The following is a 22693-nucleotide window of genomic DNA, read 5'->3' on the forward strand; positions in this document are numbered from 1 at the left end:
CGCCGTTTGTTTTTTTTCAGTATTCAATCGAATTGGTGTTAAATAATACATAGAGAAACGCGGTTTTTATTAAAACGTAAACGGTCAAGTGCGATTTGTTCTTGTGAAACCTTAATTTTTTTGATTTCCGGTATAAAAATTATCTTTGATCGGAATTCCATCCAAATCGGTTCAGTGGTTTCGGCGTGTAGAAGGGACAGAGCTTCGCCTTAAAAGAGATATGCGAACATATTGGTATTTTTTTTTTATTCGTTTGTAAAATAAATAAAATAATCTTTATTCATTCCTCACCATATTGGTAGGTGACAAAAACAAAAATATACAGATAAGAAATATATATCAGATAGTGAGATCGCCACTGTCGGATTATATTCCGTCTAGTCTTTAGCCGATGATATATTTCCATATATTTCTCTTGTTTGCACGACGTAAACAAAAGGTGTTCCCAGAGAGAAAAAAAACTCGATCCGTATCTTTCAAGTTATGTTACATCATCAGGGCAATTACATACATCTCGCTGTTTAATTGAGGTCGTCGTTTTTCACATTGCATAACCGGCGCTTTCTAACTGGGCCCCCGGCTCGGTCAGTGGGACGGCAGTTTTCGTCCGATGAATTTTTTATTACACTCCGCTTAAGGATTATAGGACGTGGATTTTTGTATTTTTTTTTTGTTGTTAGAGCTGATAACTGAGCTGGTGGCTTCGATTCCGATTGACAAGAAGGAAAGGACTGAAAAGATCTCTGATGTCTATAATGTAATATGGACTAGTACAAGCAGGTCAATCCCAGAATATATAATACTGGCTGTTCGCCTCGGCTTCGCCCGTGGTACATATATAGCCTATGTCACTCAGTGAAGGTGCAACTATCCAATGGTGAAAGAATTTTTGAAATCGGTCCACTGGTTTTTGAGTGAAAACGTTACAAACATAAAAAACACAAGAGTGCAAAAGTTTCCCTTTAAAAAAATTAGTTTAGACACATTAAAATACGTCATGTGTTTCAAAGACTTAAAACGTGATTAACAGCTTATTCATTAAAGAGGTCGGAAAATGACGCTAATATTCTTTAAATTATTTATTTATTTTCAAGAGATACATAAAAAAGTTATTTAAGATACGTAATTTAAATTATTCATAATTATAATGTTTTAGTATCAGTCTCCGTGAACAACTATTTAGGTACCTTCTACATAAAAGTATAATTAAAGCATTACTGATTTGGCTTGTGGTTTATTACATTTGCCAACCCTGCCCTATGCCAATGTTAGGTGTTGTAGGTATGGCCTCTTGTTTACTTAGAGTTAATTAACAGAAAATAGAGATAGCTCTTTACGATAAATCGGAGTGCATAGTGTATCGCTTGCGGTTCTTACTGCATAATTTTGATTTAATCGCAGCATAGAAATAATATGCTATTCTAGACACTTCCGCGCGTTGTTATTTTTGACATCCAGAACATTCCATGTAATTCCACTGCCAAATATTTAGATTAAAAATTTAACGTTTAGAGTATTAAAAGTGCTTTAAAAAATAAATATAAATTTATAAGAATAATAATATTTGACTAATATAAATATGAAATTAATCTTTTCAATTAAAAATCTGTGTACAACGAGACAAATGCGATCTTATAAAGGACTATCACCTACAGAAACTACGTTTCTTAGGGACTACGCGTTAAACACTGACTAGAAATATATCCGGAAGGTATTTAATAATATACGGCGATTGTAATATTTTGTGCAATGGAAACTCAACTCCCACCGAGGGAATTGAATTACTGCCAATCTTAGTTATGGATCGCGCTGACCGTGTCTAGCGATATGATATATAAATGTAATGTTTATTAGGATAGTTGATCTGTAAATTTGCTATCAAGAAAAGAAACTTGGAGACGTCAAGACAGGATCTTATAAGAAAATTTTTACTTTTAATCCCAGATATATATCCGAAACCCAAACCAGGTTTCTAGAATATATCCTATTCTATAGTCAGGTTTGGTTTCGGGAGAGGGTCACTGAAAATCTGAAAAAGGGGGTACTGATGCGTTGTGCCTTACATTATTTAATTTTACTATTTATATCTTGCTAGCTGCGCCCCGCGGTTTCACTCGCGTAAGTCCGTATCCCGTAGGAATATCGGGATAAAAGTTGCCTACATGTTATTCTAGTTGTCCAGCTGTCTACGTACCAAATTTCATTACATTCAGTTTAGTAGTTTTTGCGTGAAAGAGTAATAACACACACACACACATCCTTACAAACTTTCGCGTTTATAATATTAGTAGGATAAATGGTTTTTTCCTTGTAGTAAGTATCATACCCTGTCTCCTTTGCTGCCATAGACAATAATCTAGTGCTTCGCAATAATCTACATTCTACACAAAGTCCTATCCAGAACCAGTTTTTCTTTTTTTTCTTAAAACTTTAAACTAGTTGTTAATTTCGTAAATAACTGTACTGTTTCGGTTTCGGTTAAACGGTATGTCACATATCTTTAATATAGCGCTTATAAACTATGTGTCGACTTCTATGATCTAACTGAATATGTAGAATAAGGGAACATAATGTACTTTTATTCAGAGTTATGTAATAAAATACTTTCTATTATGAGTAAATGGTATGTAATTGTTGTTGCCATGAAGATAGCTAATTGTATGCGTATAATTTTCCACTTTCTCTCTGGGTAGGTATGATACGATATATTTTAAGAATTAATATAATACCTATTTAACCTTGCCGTCATTATTTGTATACCTTAATTATTATTAATAATGTATGTACTCTATACTCTATGCCTATATATTGAATATTCGTTAAGTTGTATTTATTAGCTGCGTCTTATAATGTTTTATATACAGAATTGATGTATTATTTTAAACAAAATGGGTAATTCTTTTTTTACATTTTACTTAAGGCACAATGAATTTGAATTGAAAATGTTTTTATAGATCGTAAAATAACCGTACCATGGGTGAAAGCGGGGCGAATCGCTAGTTTAAAATAATTGTATAATTCTTAAACGTAAAAATGTCAAATTAAAAACCTAGTTACATCGTACCTACGTAATACGTTTGTTCCTACCTAGGTATGTATGGTTTGATTGACATTTAAAGACAATTGTATTATTATTAGTGAATAAAATTGGTACATATTTAACCGACTCAAAATAAGGGACTGTTCCCTTCTCGTTATCAATTCTACTTTACTTTTTTCTTTGTTACCTCAGAGCTTTTGACGGAGTAAACCGATTTTTCTTTAAATTAAAAAATTGTGTCTTCCCATTGGTTTCAAGGCAGTTTATTCTGTTGCTGAAAAATTGCTTTTGAACTATGCTATAACTATGCTATATAAAAAGGGAAAATATGTTTTTTCCTTTTCATCCCACATTATACATCCTAAATAGCGCGTGAGGCATAAATATGGATTTACATGTTTTTGACATAAATTATATTATAAACTGTATAAAGCATATATACTATGCAAATACACATAAAGCGTCATATATGCCTAACAAACAATAATATGTTAAATTTACACTAAAATTATGTTAATAGATTTCTAATTTGACATTACGCCCTGTTTTGAATTTATTTTCACGTTATCGCGTTTATAATGTTCCGAATGTTATCCTATCAATTCTATCCATTACTTTACGAGTTGTTTTTCGAAAAACGTTGTAATAGAATCCCTAGAGCCTTAGACCTTTATTATAATAATCACCGGACATCGGCGAGACGGACTCCGTATTTTATACCACCTTGAAAGAACCTTCAGAAGACATGACAAGACATTCCGATATTGCATGAATTTCTACGAGCATAGGTCAATTACGATTTGCAGTGATAATCTATGGACATTACATTAATGTGCTTTGCGTGATTACATATGGCATGCTATCTTGGAATATCTTTGCTTTTGTCGCATTTGAAAAGCACGAAGCAATATTGTCCGTTAACGCGTGAGCGTAGAACCGAGAGGTCCTGGGTTCGATTCCCGGAAGGGGGGATGCACTAAAAATATGTCTGGTTCGGGCATAGAAGGCTGATCACTTACTTGTCCAAAAAGAAAGTCGATCTTTGAAACTCGTATATCATCTGCCCCATATCCCACTAACACACGGGACTTCACTTTTTATGAAGGAATATTAAACCAACAGTTGCTCGCAGCTCGCCTGCGCGGTCTAATAAAATTTTCATAGACTGTGGTACAAACTTTCATACCCTGTTTTGTCTCCTCAGGGGAAGAATTTATCAAAATCTTTTCCAAATTCCAGCCAAATTTCGCCCCATTTCATGTAGTTTGGACTGAGCGTTGACAGATCAGTCAGTCACCCTTGCGTTTCACGTATTATGACTATCCGAACTCAATTCAAGTAAAATGTTTATGTGAATTACTTTTATCTTTACTGTTTGTAAAATGTATTTTTTATCTGTTTCATTCGTGAAAAGCCATTAATAAATAAAGGTAACAACAATGAATATAAATTACATAATTAAATTCATTAGTTATCAACTTTATATATGGGTTCATTCATTTTTTAACCGATATCAAAAGAGTAGGAGTTTCTATGTAAGACTGCATATTTTAAGTGACGATGTAGAAAATTTGTATGCATAAACCTCTGTCCATCTGTAAATGATGAAGTAGCTACTTGAATGTGCATATACATCGAGAGCAGTAACAAACTGATAACTACTCGTCAAAAATTATTGTTATACAGAAACTTTATGTATTTCCATAACGCATTTTCAGCCGTTATATAAAGCAGTTTTGACCCAAGTCTTAAGTTCGAGGTTAGATGAACGTGCAAAAAATTAATATTGAAATTTCAATTTTAATGCAAACAATTTAAGCCTTACACTAATACGAGCTTAATTATAATTTATTAATCGTTTGAAGTACCACACACGATAATGATGCAAGTTAATGTATCCAAGTCTCTTTCACACTCATGAGGCTGAGATGAAAACTGATAGGGATGTAAAACCGCATAGTTTCAAGGTTTAGCAGTGCACTCTAAGAATTAACAAATTATAGGGTACTGTGATATTTCCTCTTTAACGCTGCATGTGCAATTTTTCCGTAGTTACATAATACGTTATCTCGTACACTATTACTGTAATTGACGTAATGCCCTTATATATTCTATAACATTGATAGATGTGCGTTTGATAAAAGTTATCGCGTGTTCATTGTTTTGTAGCGATGGTACTATACGTTTGAATGGACTCACATAGTGATGTCTTATTTGACTTAGGTCTATACGTCCCCTACTATGGTCGAAGGGCATCCATTACGCTTCGGTGGGTGTTCTAGCCTCCCTTTTTATCTCACTCCATGTTTTGGTCGTTCGCCTGATGTTAAGCGGGCAGCATCGCTCATGTTCATGCAGACAGAATATCTACATATGCATATGCATATACATATACATATGTATATACATAATATACAGGTTTTCTGTGAATAATATGAAGATATTCATAGAAAACCAGTATATTAGCGACACCTCTGTTGTCCATTGTTGACGATCTTTAAAGATTTGTTCACCTTATTAAGTCTTCCTTTATATTATAAAGCTGAAGAGTTTGTTTGTTTTAACGCACTAATCTCTGAATCTGAAAAGTTCTTTCAGTGTTAGATAGCCCATTTATTGAGGAAAGCTATATGATATGTATCACGGGTGAAGTCGGGGCGGATCGCTAGTGTTAAATAAAGCGCAATTTTCATTACGTATATTATGACAAATAAATTGTATTATTATTTGTTTTTTGTTTTAGAAGAATGTATGCGTTATTTATAGCGAGATTTTTTTTAATACTTTAGCTACTACAAATTCCAAGCAATCTCATATTTTCATGCGAAATTCTGGCTTACTAGTATATATGCTTACTAGTAATACTTTTAATCATAAATTGTAATATGAAATTACAAATATTATGTATTTGAAATTAAGGGAAGTCACTGTATTCTGAGATACAGGTAATAACCTAGTTCAGAAGTCAGAGCATTATTGTGAATGTAATATTTGTACTTGCTAATAAATAAATAAATAAATAAATAAATACTAATTTTTGCGTGACAAAACCATTCAAACTTTCGAGTTTGTATTAGCAGGATTTTATTATTAGATGTAAATTAAATGTACACCTGGCGGTTATGGGAAGTGGGCCAACGATACTTCCTCTTTAAATACCTAAAACAAAGTTGTTTGAGAGTTTCGCGAGTAGGAATCCACTCGTTGATTAATTGTGTTAAAAATGAGGGTCATTTTGTTGCCCTTTGACGAAATGAATTTTTAATATAAAACCCCACATGGCGATGATGTCTTAATACGGTAACCTTCGCATTATACATTTAAGCATAACCTTGCGTATATAATGCCAGTTTGAAAATTTACACTTTTCCAACGTAAAGCAATATCGTTTGTTCAAAATTTTGCTTATTATCACGTTACGAATTATGAGGCGTAACATTGATATTCGGTATATCACATAACTAGCTGCGCCCCGCGGTTTCACCCACGTAACTCCGTATCCCGTAGGAATATCAGGATAAAAAGTTGCCTATATGTTATTCCAGTTTTACAGCTGTCTACGTACCAAATTTCATTGCAAACGGTTCAGTAGTCTGCGTGAAAGAGCAACAAACACACACACATCCTTACAAACTTTCGCGTTTATAATATTAGTAGGAAGTAGGAAGTAGGATAGTAGGATGACAATGAAAATTGTTTAAAATTGAGTTTTTTCTTATGACACCTGATTATAAATGTTATTTATTGCCAAGTCAAATTATATGATTTCGCCGTTTACACACGATCGGCATTTTGTATTATGCCGAGAATTCAGAAACAGACATACCCCCTGTATGTAAACATCTCCCATACCAATTATGATACATGGAACCTATAACTTATATTGCCATCTCTCTCCATTCCAGTTTCATAGAGCAGGACAAAGTGTCCGGTTTCTGGACGACGATGTTCGTGCTCTCCAAGGTGCCAGAGCTCGGCGACACGGTGTTCATAGTGTTGCGCAAGAAGCCGCTGATCTTCCTCCACTGGTACCACCACATCACCGTGCTGCTGTACACGTGGTTCTCGTTCACTGAGTACACTTCATCCGCGCGTTGGTTCGTCAATATGAACTACTTTGTGCACAGGTGTGTATTGACCTTTATATGATAGTAACTGCGCCCCGCGGTTTCACCCGCGTAAGTCCGTATCCCGTAGGAATGTCGGCATAAAAAGTTACCTATATGTTATACCAGTTGTCCAGCTATCTACGTACCAAATTTCATTGCAATCGGTTCAGTAGTTTTTGCGTGAAAGAGCAACAAACGCACACACATCCTTACAAACTTTCGCCTTTATAATATTAGAAGGATTCGCTGATATTTCACAGGAGGTATAAAACTTGTGTGAGTGTATGTTTAAATGATTTTGTAAAAAATTTACGAAATTTTCATTTTTTTAGCTTTTTGCAATAGCGCCATCTATTACGACAGGATTAAATGTGTAAAAACTCAATGTTACACAAACTAAAAAGCGGTGTTTCACATGTTATTTTGAGGTTGACCAAACGTTGCACAAATTCCATACAAATGCATATTCTTTTCAAAAAATCATTGTTGACACTTGAAAATATTGGAAATGTTTGCTTATACCTGACTTATATTCAAAGAAGATATTAGAAGTTTTCGATAAGCGCTTGGGCGTATGCCAAATAAGTTAAACAAATTCTTGTTCGAGCGACATATTGCTTAAATAATATATTTGTTTTATAAATTAGAGCAGCACGTGTATTTGTTGAGAAAAGTTATGTAGTATTTTGTTCTCTTATTTTTGAAATTATAATCGTCACTTGTTTGTTCTCTTAAGTCACTTTTTCATAATTAATACATCTAAATGTGTAAGCAAAAATAAGCATAATTATAAATATGTTCGCAAATTGTTATATGTTTGTGCAGGTAATGTTATTTTATACATAATGTTTCTATACTGCTAGGTAGTGATAATTATTTAACAGTTTAATTGAATTTCAGAAAACTAAATCCTGTTTTGGAAACGTGATAGATTGTCCTATAAAATTAATTGTAACAAGTGACAATAACAGTACTAGCAATGAAGTTGCATATAAACTTGCTTTCGAATAGCGATGTAGGTAAAATAATTGTAATAAAATAATTATTGCAACAAATTTAAATTACGGAATATATATTGATATTTTAATAATAGTTATTGTATACACTTGAAAGGGAAACATTGTAACGTAAAAACTGGAGAAAAGAATTTGCGACCGAAGTTACGTAGGTACATAATTATGATATTTATTTATGGAAATATTTCTATATTGTTGTGTTGTAGAGACCTTGAAATGCCAATGATCTCAGAATAATGTAAATTTATAAATTATAGATGTTTTCGAGTCACATTATGCATGTATCACCTAATTACATATTAAATTTAAGTAGTTCTTGCATCTTCCTTGATCGCCACATTCACGTCATACATTTTTGTATAATTATAGTGCTAACAAAAAAAATGCATGAATATATTATGTTAAAATTTATTTTAAAGTGGTCTTAGTATAATCATTGGTTTTTGTTAAAAACTCGTTCTGAATATTTGAAAATAGCTGAATTTTTACTTTTGCTGCCATTGCGGGCAAATCCACATTGCCCGAGGCAGTATAGATTCTCTCGAGTCTAGTCAACTGAGTAGGGGATATATTGATATATTGTAATAGGTATATATCTCATTAGATAATGTTACGGCGGAAAACAGAAATGTTTTTAGCACGTTTCGAAATTAATCTATGGCAAGTTTTGTTACTTGTAAATATTTTCATTAACTTGATCATCAATATACGCTGCAATCTTGCATGAGTTGAGTAGATAACCTATGAAAACATCGTCTGAAATAAACAGATCGCTTTATTACTGACGTCACACTTTCTCGAATCATTTCCCGCATCGCATCTCTCGATCACGTAATTGTTTATTGGTGGCCGTTAATATACGATCACGCGACTTTATGACTCAGTGGCGATCATCAGATGTGCACCATTATCAATTGGCAGTCAAAGGCCGCGAGCAAACTTTCCTTCATGCTGTTATGTATCTAGACGAGATGGTGCTGCGATCAACAAATTTTATCTCTACTGTTTGCTCACAATTAATTTTATTGCATTTATTATGCAAACTCGGCGGAGAAGGAAGAAGAAACAATACGAGACCTTGTCATGTGGTTTCGGTACATTAACCTAAATCACATCACAACTTTACCTTTAGCGAAGTCTCAGAAGAGAAAGGGTAATATCAGAGTATAAAGATATACAGTAGTCTTTTGTCGCAGTATAAGCCTCATAGCAGAAAGATTATGTACAAGTTTTACAACGTTCATTTATATACATATAGTGATAAGTTACCGACAAAATTAAAACGTGCGCGGAGCAGTCCCTAAATACTGTCCCGCGCTGTTAATTATCCTTAATTATATGCAAACATTTTATCAATAAATATTCAATTGAAACAATAAATTAAATTTAAGGCTTACGCACCAACATGTGAGTTTTAAATATAAGAGATCAACATGTTTTGTCAACTTAATTCGCAAAGTTTTCGGTTGATCATACTTTAGCATGAATGTACGCAAGTTAATCGTTTCCATTTCCATGTTTCCAGCGTGATGTACTCGTACTACGCGCTCGTGAGCATGGGCAAGTACCCGCCCAAGTTCCTCGCGATGACGATCACGTTCCTGCAGCTCACGCAGATGATAGTCGGGTGCGCGATCAACATCTGGGCGCACAACTACATGTCCAGCGCGCCCACGCACACGTGCGGCATCAGCCAGATAAACATCAAACTCTCGATGGCCATGTACTTCTCGTACTTCGTGCTGTTCGCGCGGTTCTTCTACAAAGCGTACCTCTCGCCGAAGCCCGGCAAGAAGTCGAAGATCGAGCCCATCTCCGAAGTGCCGCCGACGAAGAAGGCCGACTTCTCCGCCGAGTTCAACGGTTACCCGCGACAGAGGAACGGCGTGGTCCACTAGTCGCCGTCTGTGATATTAATTGTACAGGTTATTTGGCGTCGATTGAGTAATTTCAATTTTAATTGGTTCACGTGTGATAGCGCACCAGCGCGTACTGTCCCGCATGATTGCCACAATTTTTACATGAGCGGTCACGCGAGAAACACGCGTGGGAATTGCTATTATCGCAGCGTTGTTTCTTTCTGTGAGCGATTATGTATTGATGATGTGAACAAACTAGCTGCTTATTGGATCATCTGCTTTGTCATAGTCGTAGCGTAATTGGGACTTAGCTTGGCCAATATTTGTCGAACCTTTAACCGGTAGAGTGTATTATAACATATAGGTAATTAAATACAAGAATGGGAATTGTTTAACGCATTGTGACACCAATACAGATGAAGTATACCGAGGCATAACAAAAATTTATGTTAAATATTGCCTAAGCCGCCTATCATCCTGCTATTGACCTATAATACCTAAATAATTATTCGTGCAAGATAGTCTTATAAATCGACAGTAGCTGGTACTCAGGCGCACTGTCGTCAGGGTATCGGTGACCTTTATAACGCTTATCTCTCAAGGGTATGCATATTCGCACGTTTTCGCGTTTATCTAAGTCTAAACCACATTAACATCAGCTTTAATGATGTGATAAATCGGAAATAAAGAGAGAATCTATCGAGAATTCTATATGTTGTACGACTCGGTTAATAGGGGTATAATTTTGAATTTTTTAAGTGAATGGATATGTTTTGGCCATGAATAAGTCCTTTTGTTACCGTGAAATAGTACCAGATAATCATAGTTAATTAATTTACAAGTGTCATATATACAGATGGTTCAATAAAAATATAAGTAAAGAAATCACATAAACACTAAAAAGCAATTGTATTAAAAGTTGAAATTATCAATCGGTGTTTGAGTCTAAGGGCGGCCGTTGTAACATTCCAATGCTAGATTATGTGCGGGGTAATGCTTAGTTCTGTTACGCTTCAAACGACGGCGCCACTTAGTGTAGGGATCTTTGATTGGAGAAAAGCGATCTTATTGTCTAAGAATGAAAGCTCAAATTATATAGCCGGGATTTGATAGAATCGAAACTTAACGTTTTCAGTTACAGAGGGAATCTCCTTCGAATTTAATGAATCCGTTATTCTCCAATCAAAGTTTAGAACGCTTCTACATTGGGTGAACAAAGAATTATATAGATTTTTACATGTTTCGTTTTTATTAATTTCGAAACTATGGTATGGTATGGTACCTAGTATGTTATATTTAAACCGTTTATCCTTCAGTGTTACATCTACTTATTTAACTTATACTATGAGCCAATGTAGGAGCATTCGACATATTATTGTTGTTGTTTATCGTATTTATTACTTAAATGAGTGATTATATGTAATTTATTTGTAAAAGGGTAGGTTTACCTGTACAGAGTAATAATGGTTTACGCCTGACACCTGCGTACACGCGACATCAGTTTCATTACGTGTTAGCGTGTACAGAGTACCTCGCACAGAGACTTCGCAAGAGATTTTTTTAAGCGAGGGTAGTTCGATACTTTGATACGCTTGTATGACAAGTGCACAAAGTATGTTGTAATTAGCGGAGTAAAGCTATAGGGGGTTTTATATAAAATACACAAAGCATAGAGGCCAAATAGTAGATTTTTCATAATAAGATTTTTCATACTTATCAATCTTTAACATCTTGTTTTCAAATGGACATATATAGTTCGATTGTAATTTGTAGTTAAATAGCTCTATATATGTATTTTATAAAGCCCCCTAACAAGTACAGCTTCATTGAAAGATCTAAATGATTTCAAATACCGCTTGTCTAGGTACAAATTTTTGATCCTTTTATATAATGACCGGAGGGATGACGAATAAAGTTGTAAAATAATAAAAAATGGCTCGTGGTAATTTTTTGCTTTAGCCAAACAAATGTGTACAAAGCTTAGATTTTAGCGTTAGTTATTCTCTCGTTGAGAATGGATAAAGAGGGGCATCGTGTTGATACAGTTCAATTAGAAGAAATTTAGAACAATTTCACGTCGGCAAGACTGTGTTTTCATTGGAATGCCGACAATATTAGAAACTTAGATGTTTGAAGTATTACAGTTTACAAGTACACACACACACACATACTTGTGCGCCATAGGAAGAAGTACTAATTCAATGCAATAATATATTGAAAAATATTTACATTAAACGAATCTAACGAAAACTTTTAGGGATCCTAGAAATTTACATTGTAAAGTTCGCTTAACGACCAGCGTCGGTCTCGCGATAGTTTAGAACCAAGGGACGATCGTCATGTTGTCTTGCAATAATTAATGTATCTGATTAAGTAAGTATAACCTTAACAAATAAAGAAATCATGTATTTGCGGCTGCTCGTCTATTTCCTTCTCTCTCTTTCAATGTCGTATTGTAGAGAAGTGATATGTGTGTGAAGGTGATAGCACGATTTCAGCCGTAACCCATAATTACATTCTTTATGGAGATGGGTTATAATAAAATGAGTACACTAACTTTAACTATAGAATGATGACGATCAGTTCTCCTATTAGTTTAGGCCAGGTCAATTTCGTATAGAAAGTTCTAGATAAACTGGTGTTAGTATGTTGTCCGACTAATGTGTGGACTAATCCATAGAAATCAAGATGTAGACGATATGGGTTCGTATTTTTTCATCCGAATTCTATACAAGAATACATTGGGTTCATAGCATCACTATGTATAGCACACTTTATTTCGTGACAATCATTTTTTAATGAGAGAAAAATAAACCAGTTTAATAGTTGTAGTTTACTGAAAGACTTTAATAGCTAATTCTTATCTCTATCAAAGTTATATAAATTATATTAATCAATCTTTATAAGCCCCAAATTATTCTCCATGTGTCAAAGTCAGAGTATTTAAATACGCGTTGAATTAAATAAAATGAATGGTCACGAAATAAATGTGTTCAGAATGAGCTAGGCATAAACACTGTCGGTATATCTTAATAATCGCGAATTGTTATTTATTGTTATAAATTTTTATACGCTTTGTAAAATAGTTTACATTGTTTTTTTTTTTCCTATTTTATTTTTCATGCACAATGTCAAATTGTAGTTTATTTTTGATTGATAAGTATTTGTTGATACAATATTGTTTTTGTTTGAATGTATTGCTTTTACATTTTATTCGCTATTACAATATTATATAATTTAGATGTTCCATTGTATTTGTATGTGTGCATATTCTATCGCACTATAAAATTCGATTGGTGCTTCTTAACACATTTCAAATAAAATTAAAGCGTTGTAAAAATATAAATAAGGAAGGTTCCCATATTGTAAATATTCCCAGAATTTACGTGAGCTTATAATAAAACCATGTAAATGTCAGCCAAGTATTCCATTGAATTCTGATAGTATGCGGGCATACTTTATTCAGTTGTGCTAATCTTGTAAAGTTAAAGGGCTACAATGAAGAAACGAATCATCGATTGGGACCGTTCGCATGATGTCTCACTTGCACATTGGCGTTTGTACCCTTGCTATCTTGCTCGCACGCTGAGAATATTGAATTCAAACGGTTGCCATATTAATTCGATTCTTTATTGGCGCTTTTTCATCATAGTTATTTTCTTGCAAAAGGAACTTTCATATTCAAATTAAGCATATTTTAACGATTATATTTAGGTATCAGAGATACATTCATCTTGTGCTCTCTTAATTTGAAGTTGACCTTTTGTCTACATTAACAAAATCTATTAAATATATTTATATACAGTTGCAATGCAAATCGTTTAGTCGAAACAGTACATTTCTCGGTCTTAACATAGTATAGGTATGAGGCATTTATTAATAATTTTTTATTAACTTTTCTTGCATTTACATGAGAATCGTGGTTCAGCCTAGCTAGAAGATAGCAATCGCAGTCCTATATTCGAAGATATATTTTTGTGGAATGTTTTGTCACAAACTCAATACCAATAGTCGATTGTATCATAGGTGTGTATATGAGGATTGGAAACATACAACATGCAATCATTAATTTGTATTTTGTGGGCAAATAAAGCGTTAATGCGTATTTATGTGTTTTATTTCTATATATTTGATTTCGTCTTTGTATTCTAAAATATCCATTTACGAAAAAGAATGTGGCAGTGTATGTACTGTCTGTGATATTACAGATAACTGATGATTCCATTGGGACTATCTAAACAGTTCAGTATAGTACTTTTATATTTTGCCATTTAATTGATTTAAAAGTTGCTGGACGTGACTAGTTTCGTAGTACTTATTATTCCAAACTTTATATAATGTAATACCTTAATAATAAGTAATTGCACTTGTTTTTTGAAGTGAAACTTCTTTAGAATCGTTGTGATTTCAAACCTGATGCAACGGAAAAACGACAGGTAAGAGACAGAAATACAAAAATGTGTAGAATGAAGCCGGCAAAGAATGAGTCAGAAATATACATACTATTTTATTCATTCTTTTGTCGATTTACTGAAGTTTCACTTCTATCATGTGTGAATCGCACACACACCTTTTTTTTAATGGGGGAAATCTTACATAGATACCCACGGCCCCTGGGGAAAGGTGCCGTGGGTTATGTCGGATTCCTACCGACTAAAACCCCACTGTGTTCCGAAGAGCCGTTTTTGTGAAGGGGTCACGGGAGCTGGTATACATCCGTGACCCCCTCGGCGGCAGGCCGTTACCGGGCCAATTCAAAGTAATTACACTTAAATAGTGAGGAAAAGTATAACCCATTAAATGTTAATTGCTTATCTTTATGCTGCCTCCGTTTTTATTTACATTATAGAATTAAAATGTTAAAAACTTGTGTTAGTAAGTAATTTTTATTTAGAGAATAATATAGTGTATAGTGTATCATCTCCATATCCATCTACTAAATTTTATAGCACCCTTTGTTGTCATCCAAATACAATATTCATGTAATAAGTGCAAAACCTTTTATGTTCAGAAATTTGCTTTTTCATGATTTAAATATTTTTCATTATTTTCTATAATCTGAGTTAATTACATTCATATATTATAATATTTTTAGTTCATGACATTTAAAAATTTCTGAACGTAATAACAGCTGTTATTGACAATCTTGGAGAAAGTCATTGTTGACATTGAATGATTGAAAATTAAAAACACTACTTTGAACATTTGCATGGCAGATTGCTTTGGAAAAATCAGCGTTGTATTTTTATATCACATTGACTATTTGAATCTAAAATGGATATAATTGACAACGATATCAGGCAGTGGGATGCGAATGATGTGAAGGAGCATTTCGGCGATAGTTTAACTTTATTACCATCCAACGACAATATCAAGGAATTACAAACCATTTTGCGTGACAAGTAAGGTTATCCCTTTTTTTATATAGATAAGTTGCACACAACTGGAATAAAAGTATGTTGCACCATGCATACATAGCATTGTACAAAATATACATCTGAGTATATAAGAAATAAATATTATTTACAAAATATGTATATTTGACTGTATTTTTCATGACATAAAAATTTAATCCTATTCTTCTTTATTTATGTGCTTAAAGGTTTAGATTAGTGTTAAATGAAAATATTCATTTATTGCTGATTAAGGAGAAAACAGTTGAAGCCATGCTTCATTTTCAATCTATTTCTCAACAAACTTTGAAATATGCATCCAATAATGGATGAACAAATGCAATGACTATAATTTTTCGCTTGTATACCCAAAGGTTAATAGAATAGTAATATTGTTCCATGTTTAGAATAAACAAGTTTATAATAAATAAGTTCATTATAAATTAGAACATTTATTTGTTTCTCAATTGAAAAAATAATATTTCAATTCCAAAATGTAACAAATGATTTTTCAGAAATACCACAAGAAGTGATTTTAAATTCTATGCCGATCGTTTGATACGTCTAGTCATTGAGGAAAGTCTGAACAAGCTCCCATTTACTGACTGTGAGGTGATCACACCAACAGGAGCTCTGTATAAAGGTTTGAAGTATGGGTCTGGAAACTGTGGGGTGTCTATTGTGCGCTCAGGAGAAGCTATGGAGCAGGTAGGTTAATCATTGCAATATAAAAAAAGGGATACAGAACTTGTGGAAGAAGAAAGTAATTATTTTGTGAATAAAAAGATTTTGATTGATCAATTTGAAAATTTTAAAATAAAAATTGAAAAATAATAGTATGGAAAGCAATTGAATAAAACTACATAGGTAGTAAATATAACTAAAGTATGTCATTCAGAAGGTACTTTGCTTAAGGATCACTTACTTATAACTAATATTTATTGAGTTCTTTATGATTATTATGGTACATACTTATATACTATCATTAACTCTCATAGCTATTAAGGCTTAACCTATTAAGGGTAGTGACTAGTGAATAGTAATAAACAGTTGTATTCAAAATTAAACGATTACTAGCTATGCACTCATAGTTTGGCCCATATGGAAACTCCCACGGAAACTCTTTTCCATGGGAGTCATCTCTATGTTTCACTGAAGTAAAAAGTAGCCTATGTTGGTCTAGCCTATGATCTCCAGAAACAAATATGATATCAATAAATTGCTCCTTTGCAACATAAATTAAAGACAAAAAGAGAACCACTGACTCATTTACATAATTAGGTTTTATTATAAATAGGATTATCACATTTACCTTAATACTCTTTGTTACTTCCTCTTCGCTCATATCAAAGTGTATTGTAATATAATGTATATTATGTAAATTTTACAAGGTGTTGGCTTTCTTTAGGGTCTCCGTGACTGCTGTCGCTCAATTCGTATTGGCAAGATCCTGGTAGAGAGTGACAATGACACACATGAAGCCCATGTAGTGTATGCAAAATTCCCTGAAGATATTGCCAGGAGACAAGTTCTACTCATGTATCCCATTATGTCAACCGGCAACACTGTTAAACAGGTACGATTTAAAATAAAATAGATTGAGCAAATGTGTTTTTTAAAATTAAACTAATTTTAAGAAAATCTATTTTACGGTTTGACTATGTAAAAAGACTAGATTAAATCTAGAAGAGAGAAAGAACTACTAGTATGATTACAAACATTCCCATCAGAAAGCTACATTATTTATCATGTTACATTCCTGCATCATTTATTTTTCTTTTGTAAAAATATAAGCCTCCCTTTATTTATACACCACAACCTTAAATTGAATTCTTCTGAAAATCCACCCATTCCAGGCGGTGAATGTGCTCACGCAGCACGGTGTGAAGGAGGAACGCATCATACTCTCAAATCTATTCTGCACCCCCGCGGCCGCACAGGCAGTGGTCGACTATGTACCAAAGATGAAGATTCTCACCTCCGAACTACACCCCGTTGCTCCGAACCATTTTGGACAGAAGTATTTTGGGACTGACTGATGCGAGGATGAGGAGGCGTAAACTATTTAAAATTTTAACCATAGTGCATGCATTTCTATCGTCTTTAAAAAGTTTTTTAACTGATACTATTGCCGGAAAACCAGATTGTAACGGATTGGTCTATTACATGTTACAGTAACTAATCATCTTGAAAATAACTTTATTTTCAGTATTTAGCATATCTAGTTGGCTTTCTGCTGGTTAAATATTTAAACAAAGTCAAATCAGCATCGCTATTCTTGCAACTTTTAATAAAGCCTGTCGCTAAATAGGATGTTTAATGTTAAATGCTGTGGTGTGCAGACATCGCAACCCATTTTTTATAGCAACAAGACTTGTTGTGATCTCGTTTTTGTATTTATTTTTTCATTTTTTATTAACATGTTGTTCAATACATATTTTATACTAGCAGTCTGCCCCTGCTTCGCCCGTGGTATATATATAGGCTATAGCCTTCCTCAATAAATGGGCTATCTAACACTTAAAGCAATTTTCAAATCGGACCAGTAGTTCCTGAGATTAGTGCGTTGAAACAAACAAACTCTTCAGCTTTATATGGGTTATATGAATATTGAAATGATTTTAGACACATTATAGTTGTTTCATCTAGTAAAAGGTGTAACACAGATGTAAATGGGTAAATTTGATTTCTCATTTATTTATCATATTCATATTATTTATTAGCAAGAAGTGTGCTTACAAATATGCACAGATGATAATACAACTCTTAATTTATTTACAACAATCAATCAACAATCAACACTTTTATTTATTCTATATTAGGCTATTCATTTCTTTATAAACATCTAGAGAAGATCCTATGACCAGACAGAACAGGGAACGAAATTAGTAGTATGGTTCGCATGCCTTCCTACTTGCTTAGATAGCTCATAGCATGGAGCATGACATGTTAGGTTAGCAATAGGTTTGTCAAAGATAATTAAATACAGAAAAATTATTGATATAGAAGCACTATGGTTATGATTTTGGAGTTTACACCTACTCTTATTAAAAAGAAATTTATTAGGTAATTAAATATTAAGTAATTAGCTTTATGCAGTTTGTTCTTTTGACATTTATTTGAAATATGTATTTATATTCTGTGCGTGTCGCTTACGTATACAACTCTTAATCATTATGTATCTGCCTAAATGTAATTTGAATGTTAAATCTTACCTACATTTCAACATTATAGCAAGCTAAATATTGAAATTAACCCTAAAAAATTAATAAGTATTCACAACAAAGTAATTTGGCGAAAGTTTTTTCCATACTAAGTATCTTAAACAGTTTCTTTTTTACCTTTAATTCAAATGAACTAAATTAAAATATTATTTAATTTAAGGCAATAACGTTTGTATTTAATTATAATAGAACAATCGTGCAAAATAAATAAAACGTTATTATATATAAAAAGTTAACTGTCAATAATGTTTTTTGAATGACATTGACGATGGTATTCTTAGTTGGATTGCATTTAAGGGCTGTTTGTCTTTCTCTTTATATGTACTCAATAATTAAACCTTGGGCGTAATAGTTCGATAGTGAGAATATCAGTTCGCCGCTCCTGAAAAAGATAGTTCGCTCTTCAGTCTTCTAGTTCGTTAGTTTGTGCTCCTAGCTCTTGATTTTTCGCAGTAGGCGCAGTTTTTGACCCTGCCTACCCTTTATTAAAGTACATTAAAGTACATATTTTTGACAAAATAAATACTAAATGGTTACTTCATGTATGTTTTCAGTACTAACTCGCTTAAAATCTAATTATCTAAGCATAAAATACTTGTTTGAGTGAGATCGCATATATTTTGGTGACATTTTTTGGTGCCCTAATGAGTCTTCTTACTGTCAAAATAAATATTGAAATATTCTACAACTGAAATGGAAAATTAAGACTTATTTGACTTTTTTTTATTTTTATTTTATTTACTACAAAATTATTTGTAGAAATATTAATTTGGGAACTTTATTCGTAGATAATGTGCTATGTTCATTAATGACCTAGCTCGTTGCCGAAAAAACGCCTTCACAGAGCAGACCTTTCGTTGCTACGACGCAAAATATTTTTAACATTTATGCGTAAGCATGAGGGAATATTTGACGTTGTTCATACCACCATAAAAGTGGATCTTCCCTTCGGTTTAAATATTCGTTTTGGTATTTATCTAATTTGCGAATACCAGCTGATAGTTCGATTTCGGGTCCAATAATTTTTCTCATTGTTTCATCGAAATTATCCCATACGCTGTTACTTTTATTATTGGTTGATGCCGATGAACGTTAAAAGTAGGTGGCAAACATCAGTTGTCTCTTTCGTACCTTGCACGAGATTAAAGGAGTGAACGAAACAAGAGATGAACTTCTATCCACCAAGTCTTACGACATAGAGCATATTATAGGTAATTCTAGCTTAGTCCGCCCGCGTAGTCACAGAAAATATAGGCCCGGGGTGTTCCGTGTTGTTCATCCATGCATTTCTCGTTCCCATGGGATTTCCGGGATAAAAACTTTCCTAAGTCCGTCTTCTGGTTCTAAGCTACCCCTGCACAGATTTTCAGCCAAATCGGGTAATGCGTTCTTGAGTTATAAATAGTGTAACTAACTCCACTTTCTTTCTTCTCACTTCATCTATATATATATATATATATATATATATAGATTTGCTTTGCTTTCTTTGGCTATTACTTCATTCATTATAATTTATACAACCAAGTAACGCTGAATTAAGTAAACCTCTCATTTATATAATTTTCTACAATAGAATAGCTACGTACATTTAGCTATCATTATTTCGAAACGTCCACCTATCAGTATTGATCGAAAACACTGATGCAGCATGTACATTTTTGAAATTCTCTATTACGTTATTATATACAGTCGATAATAATTTTTCGATAATATTTTGCGTGAGGGCAATTTATAGCCAATTTATATTGAGATTTGTGATACTTATTACTAATTCAAGATTAATTTTGATAATTGACACTCGACTTCATCTTTGACTCACGTTGCTGCGTGCTAAGGAACTACGAATCAGGGAATATGGGATCGCTTAGGTCATTTGCGGGAGCCGTTCTTTCGAACTAGTTCATTCGCGAACTATACGAGACTTAAAATAATTTAACTAATCATAAGATAAGGTTGCATATTGTTATACTGTACTAATTTGAATGTAAGATAGGTTTAAGTGAAGTCATTAATTAATTATTTAAGTATTATGTAGATCTTGAAAGTACGAAATATATAATTTTAATGCATCATTGTTGTTTCATTTGAGAACAATAAGAAAGGAGAGGATCATAAATAATAACGAACAATGAAGTTACTTTTGATAATTTAATTCAGTTTCATAGTATAATACAATCTATGGGTAGATAAATACAAGAATATTAGATCAGATCACACAGCTAAGCAGTTTAAATGTGTACACATTATAAATATAATCTTTCATCAACATTTGAATAATTTATCCCTTAACAATTAACCCTTAAAAGTGTTCCCCTGACTTGTCGTGGTCGCTTCGATACACAGATGTTATTCTCTTAAATACGCTACACTAGAAAAATATCATTATCATGTAAAAATAGATATAACATTTACATTATTGTAACACGATTGATTCCTATCCGAGAACAAAAATATTTTTTTATTATATTATTTAATTAGTAAAAACTAGACATTACGTCAACAATTTAGTGTTAGGAAGCTACGTCGATGGTGCGTATGGCAACATTACATCTAGAAATCTCAACGTTATAATATGGTAACACCACCGACTCCACATACTCCCGTTTTAATAAATACTTAAATATAAACATATTAAACATACGTTACTCTGTCGATAAAATTCTTACACTTAATTCTATGTTACGCATTAAACAATGACAAGCACTTATTTATGACATAATAATCTAATAATAAAAACTCGAAAACTACAGCACGAGATGTATAATTGTGTTGTTGAATACATAGTAATGGTTACAGGTACAACACAAAATATATACCCTCAAAATTGACTTAGATATGTTATTAAGGCATCGTGTGAATTGCACTAGGTAGACTGACAACTTAGGTCACACCTAAAGGACTAAATACAACAGCCAAAGCGAAATAATACGGCGATTAGCGATTAAATAGATGTTCGATAAATACACGATTTATGTCGATGTTTAGTAACGATTAAACAATCAAAATATATAAACACCTTAGATAAACATTCAGTAAAAAAGCGAAATTAAATACTCGTTTTGTGCATCCACATTTTTTTTTTGTGATTTTTGAAGGGTTTTTTCTATAAAAATATCGTTTAAGTTTTCGCGACTTTCCTAGGGTTGACCTTACGGAAGCGTGTTGTATTCGCGAGGTCGAACAGTTGGTCGCAGGGCATTGGTTTCGTTTTGTTCGCGATCCAATCTCTCGCATTAGCGACTAGGGGCATGACGGTATTGTCGCTGCACAAGCACAAAAATACATTAGGCTCCGTTAGTACACGCATCGAAAGCAAGCTTTTTTTAGCAAAAAGCTATTCGCCAATGTGTCCACATCTTTTTGTGCATAACTATATCGATTTCGACATATGCGTAGCCATTTTGACGAGTGGCAAAAATCGTTAACAATTTCGACGTTAATTATATAAATATTAGATAATATTTATTTTTCCGAAACGGTCATAACATTTCACTTTTTAAATTTCGAAAAGTAAACATAAACGAGCAATGTCAAAAGCCACTCGTCAAGCGCAGATTAAAAATCGAATTTGACAGCTGGCAACACAGATTAAATACGGATAGCGTCGGAGGGCGCGCCGCGTCGCGAGTGCGAGAGCGAGAGCGAGAGCGGGGGCGGGAGCGGGAGCGGGGGCGGGGGCGAGAGCGGGCTCGGACGAGTATTTACATGAGCTTCTGTTTGGCGCACTCGGGGCAGATGACGTCGGGATCGTCGGTGATGAAGCCCTTGCCCACGAGCGAGGTCTTGCACTGCGCGCAGATGAAGCAGTCGTTGTGCCAGTGGCGGTTCTCGAACGAGATGAAGCGGGTGCCGCCGATGCCTGTCGGTTTTTTGGGAATCTTAATAAACTTATCAAAACTTAATGTTAGTATTGAGCTAATTTAATAAAAAAACAAAGCATTGATAAATTGTTATAATAAACGAATAATAATAATTAACCTTCAAGGAATGAAATCGATTCAACGATCGATTGATTTTATTATTTTTAAATGATAATAAGATAACCGAAACCG

The 22693-nt window shown here is 33.5% G+C and overlaps 3 protein-coding genes across 10 annotated transcripts in view; 2 read left to right on the top strand and 1 right to left on the bottom strand.

The window, feature by feature from the left end:
• LOC119831135 (elongation of very long chain fatty acids protein 6) overlaps positions 1 to 11705 on the top strand; it is a 39541-nt gene extending 27836 nt beyond the window's left edge. Inside the window, exons 3-4 of the mRNA XM_038354395.1 lie at positions 6946 to 7167; positions 9691 to 11705. Coding sequence (XP_038210323.1) covers positions 6946 to 7167; positions 9691 to 10063 — 595 coding nt within the window. The 3' untranslated portion in view covers positions 10064 to 11705. The remainder of the gene's footprint in view (positions 1 to 6945; positions 7168 to 9690) is intronic.
• A 3502-nt stretch (positions 11706 to 15207) lies between these two features.
• On the top strand, positions 15208 to 17930 carry LOC119831143 (uracil phosphoribosyltransferase homolog). Its single transcript, XM_038354405.1, has 4 exons — positions 15208 to 15426; positions 15933 to 16125; positions 16826 to 16993; positions 17274 to 17930. Exons 1-4 carry the CDS (start codon positions 15299 to 15301, stop codon positions 17454 to 17456), a joined length of 672 nt encoding a protein of 223 aa, XP_038210333.1. The 5' UTR covers positions 15208 to 15298; the 3' UTR covers positions 17457 to 17930.
• A 2840-nt stretch (positions 17931 to 20770) lies between these two features.
• LOC119831472 (four and a half LIM domains protein 2) overlaps positions 20771 to 22693 on the bottom strand; it is a 123114-nt gene continuing 121191 nt past the window's right edge. For all 8 annotated transcript variants that reach the window (XM_038354842.1, XM_038354841.1, XM_038354846.1 and 5 more), the window contains one exon: positions 20771 to 22500. In XM_038354842.1, the coding sequence (XP_038210770.1) occupies positions 22343 to 22500 (158 nt within the window). In that variant the 3' untranslated portion in view covers positions 20771 to 22342. The remainder of the gene's footprint in view (positions 22501 to 22693) is intronic.

The sequence above is a fragment of the Zerene cesonia genome, chromosome 13 (genome assembly GCF_012273895.1).
Source record: "Zerene cesonia ecotype Mississippi chromosome 13, Zerene_cesonia_1.1, whole genome shotgun sequence".
NCBI lineage: Eukaryota > Metazoa > Arthropoda > Insecta > Lepidoptera > Pieridae > Zerene > Zerene cesonia.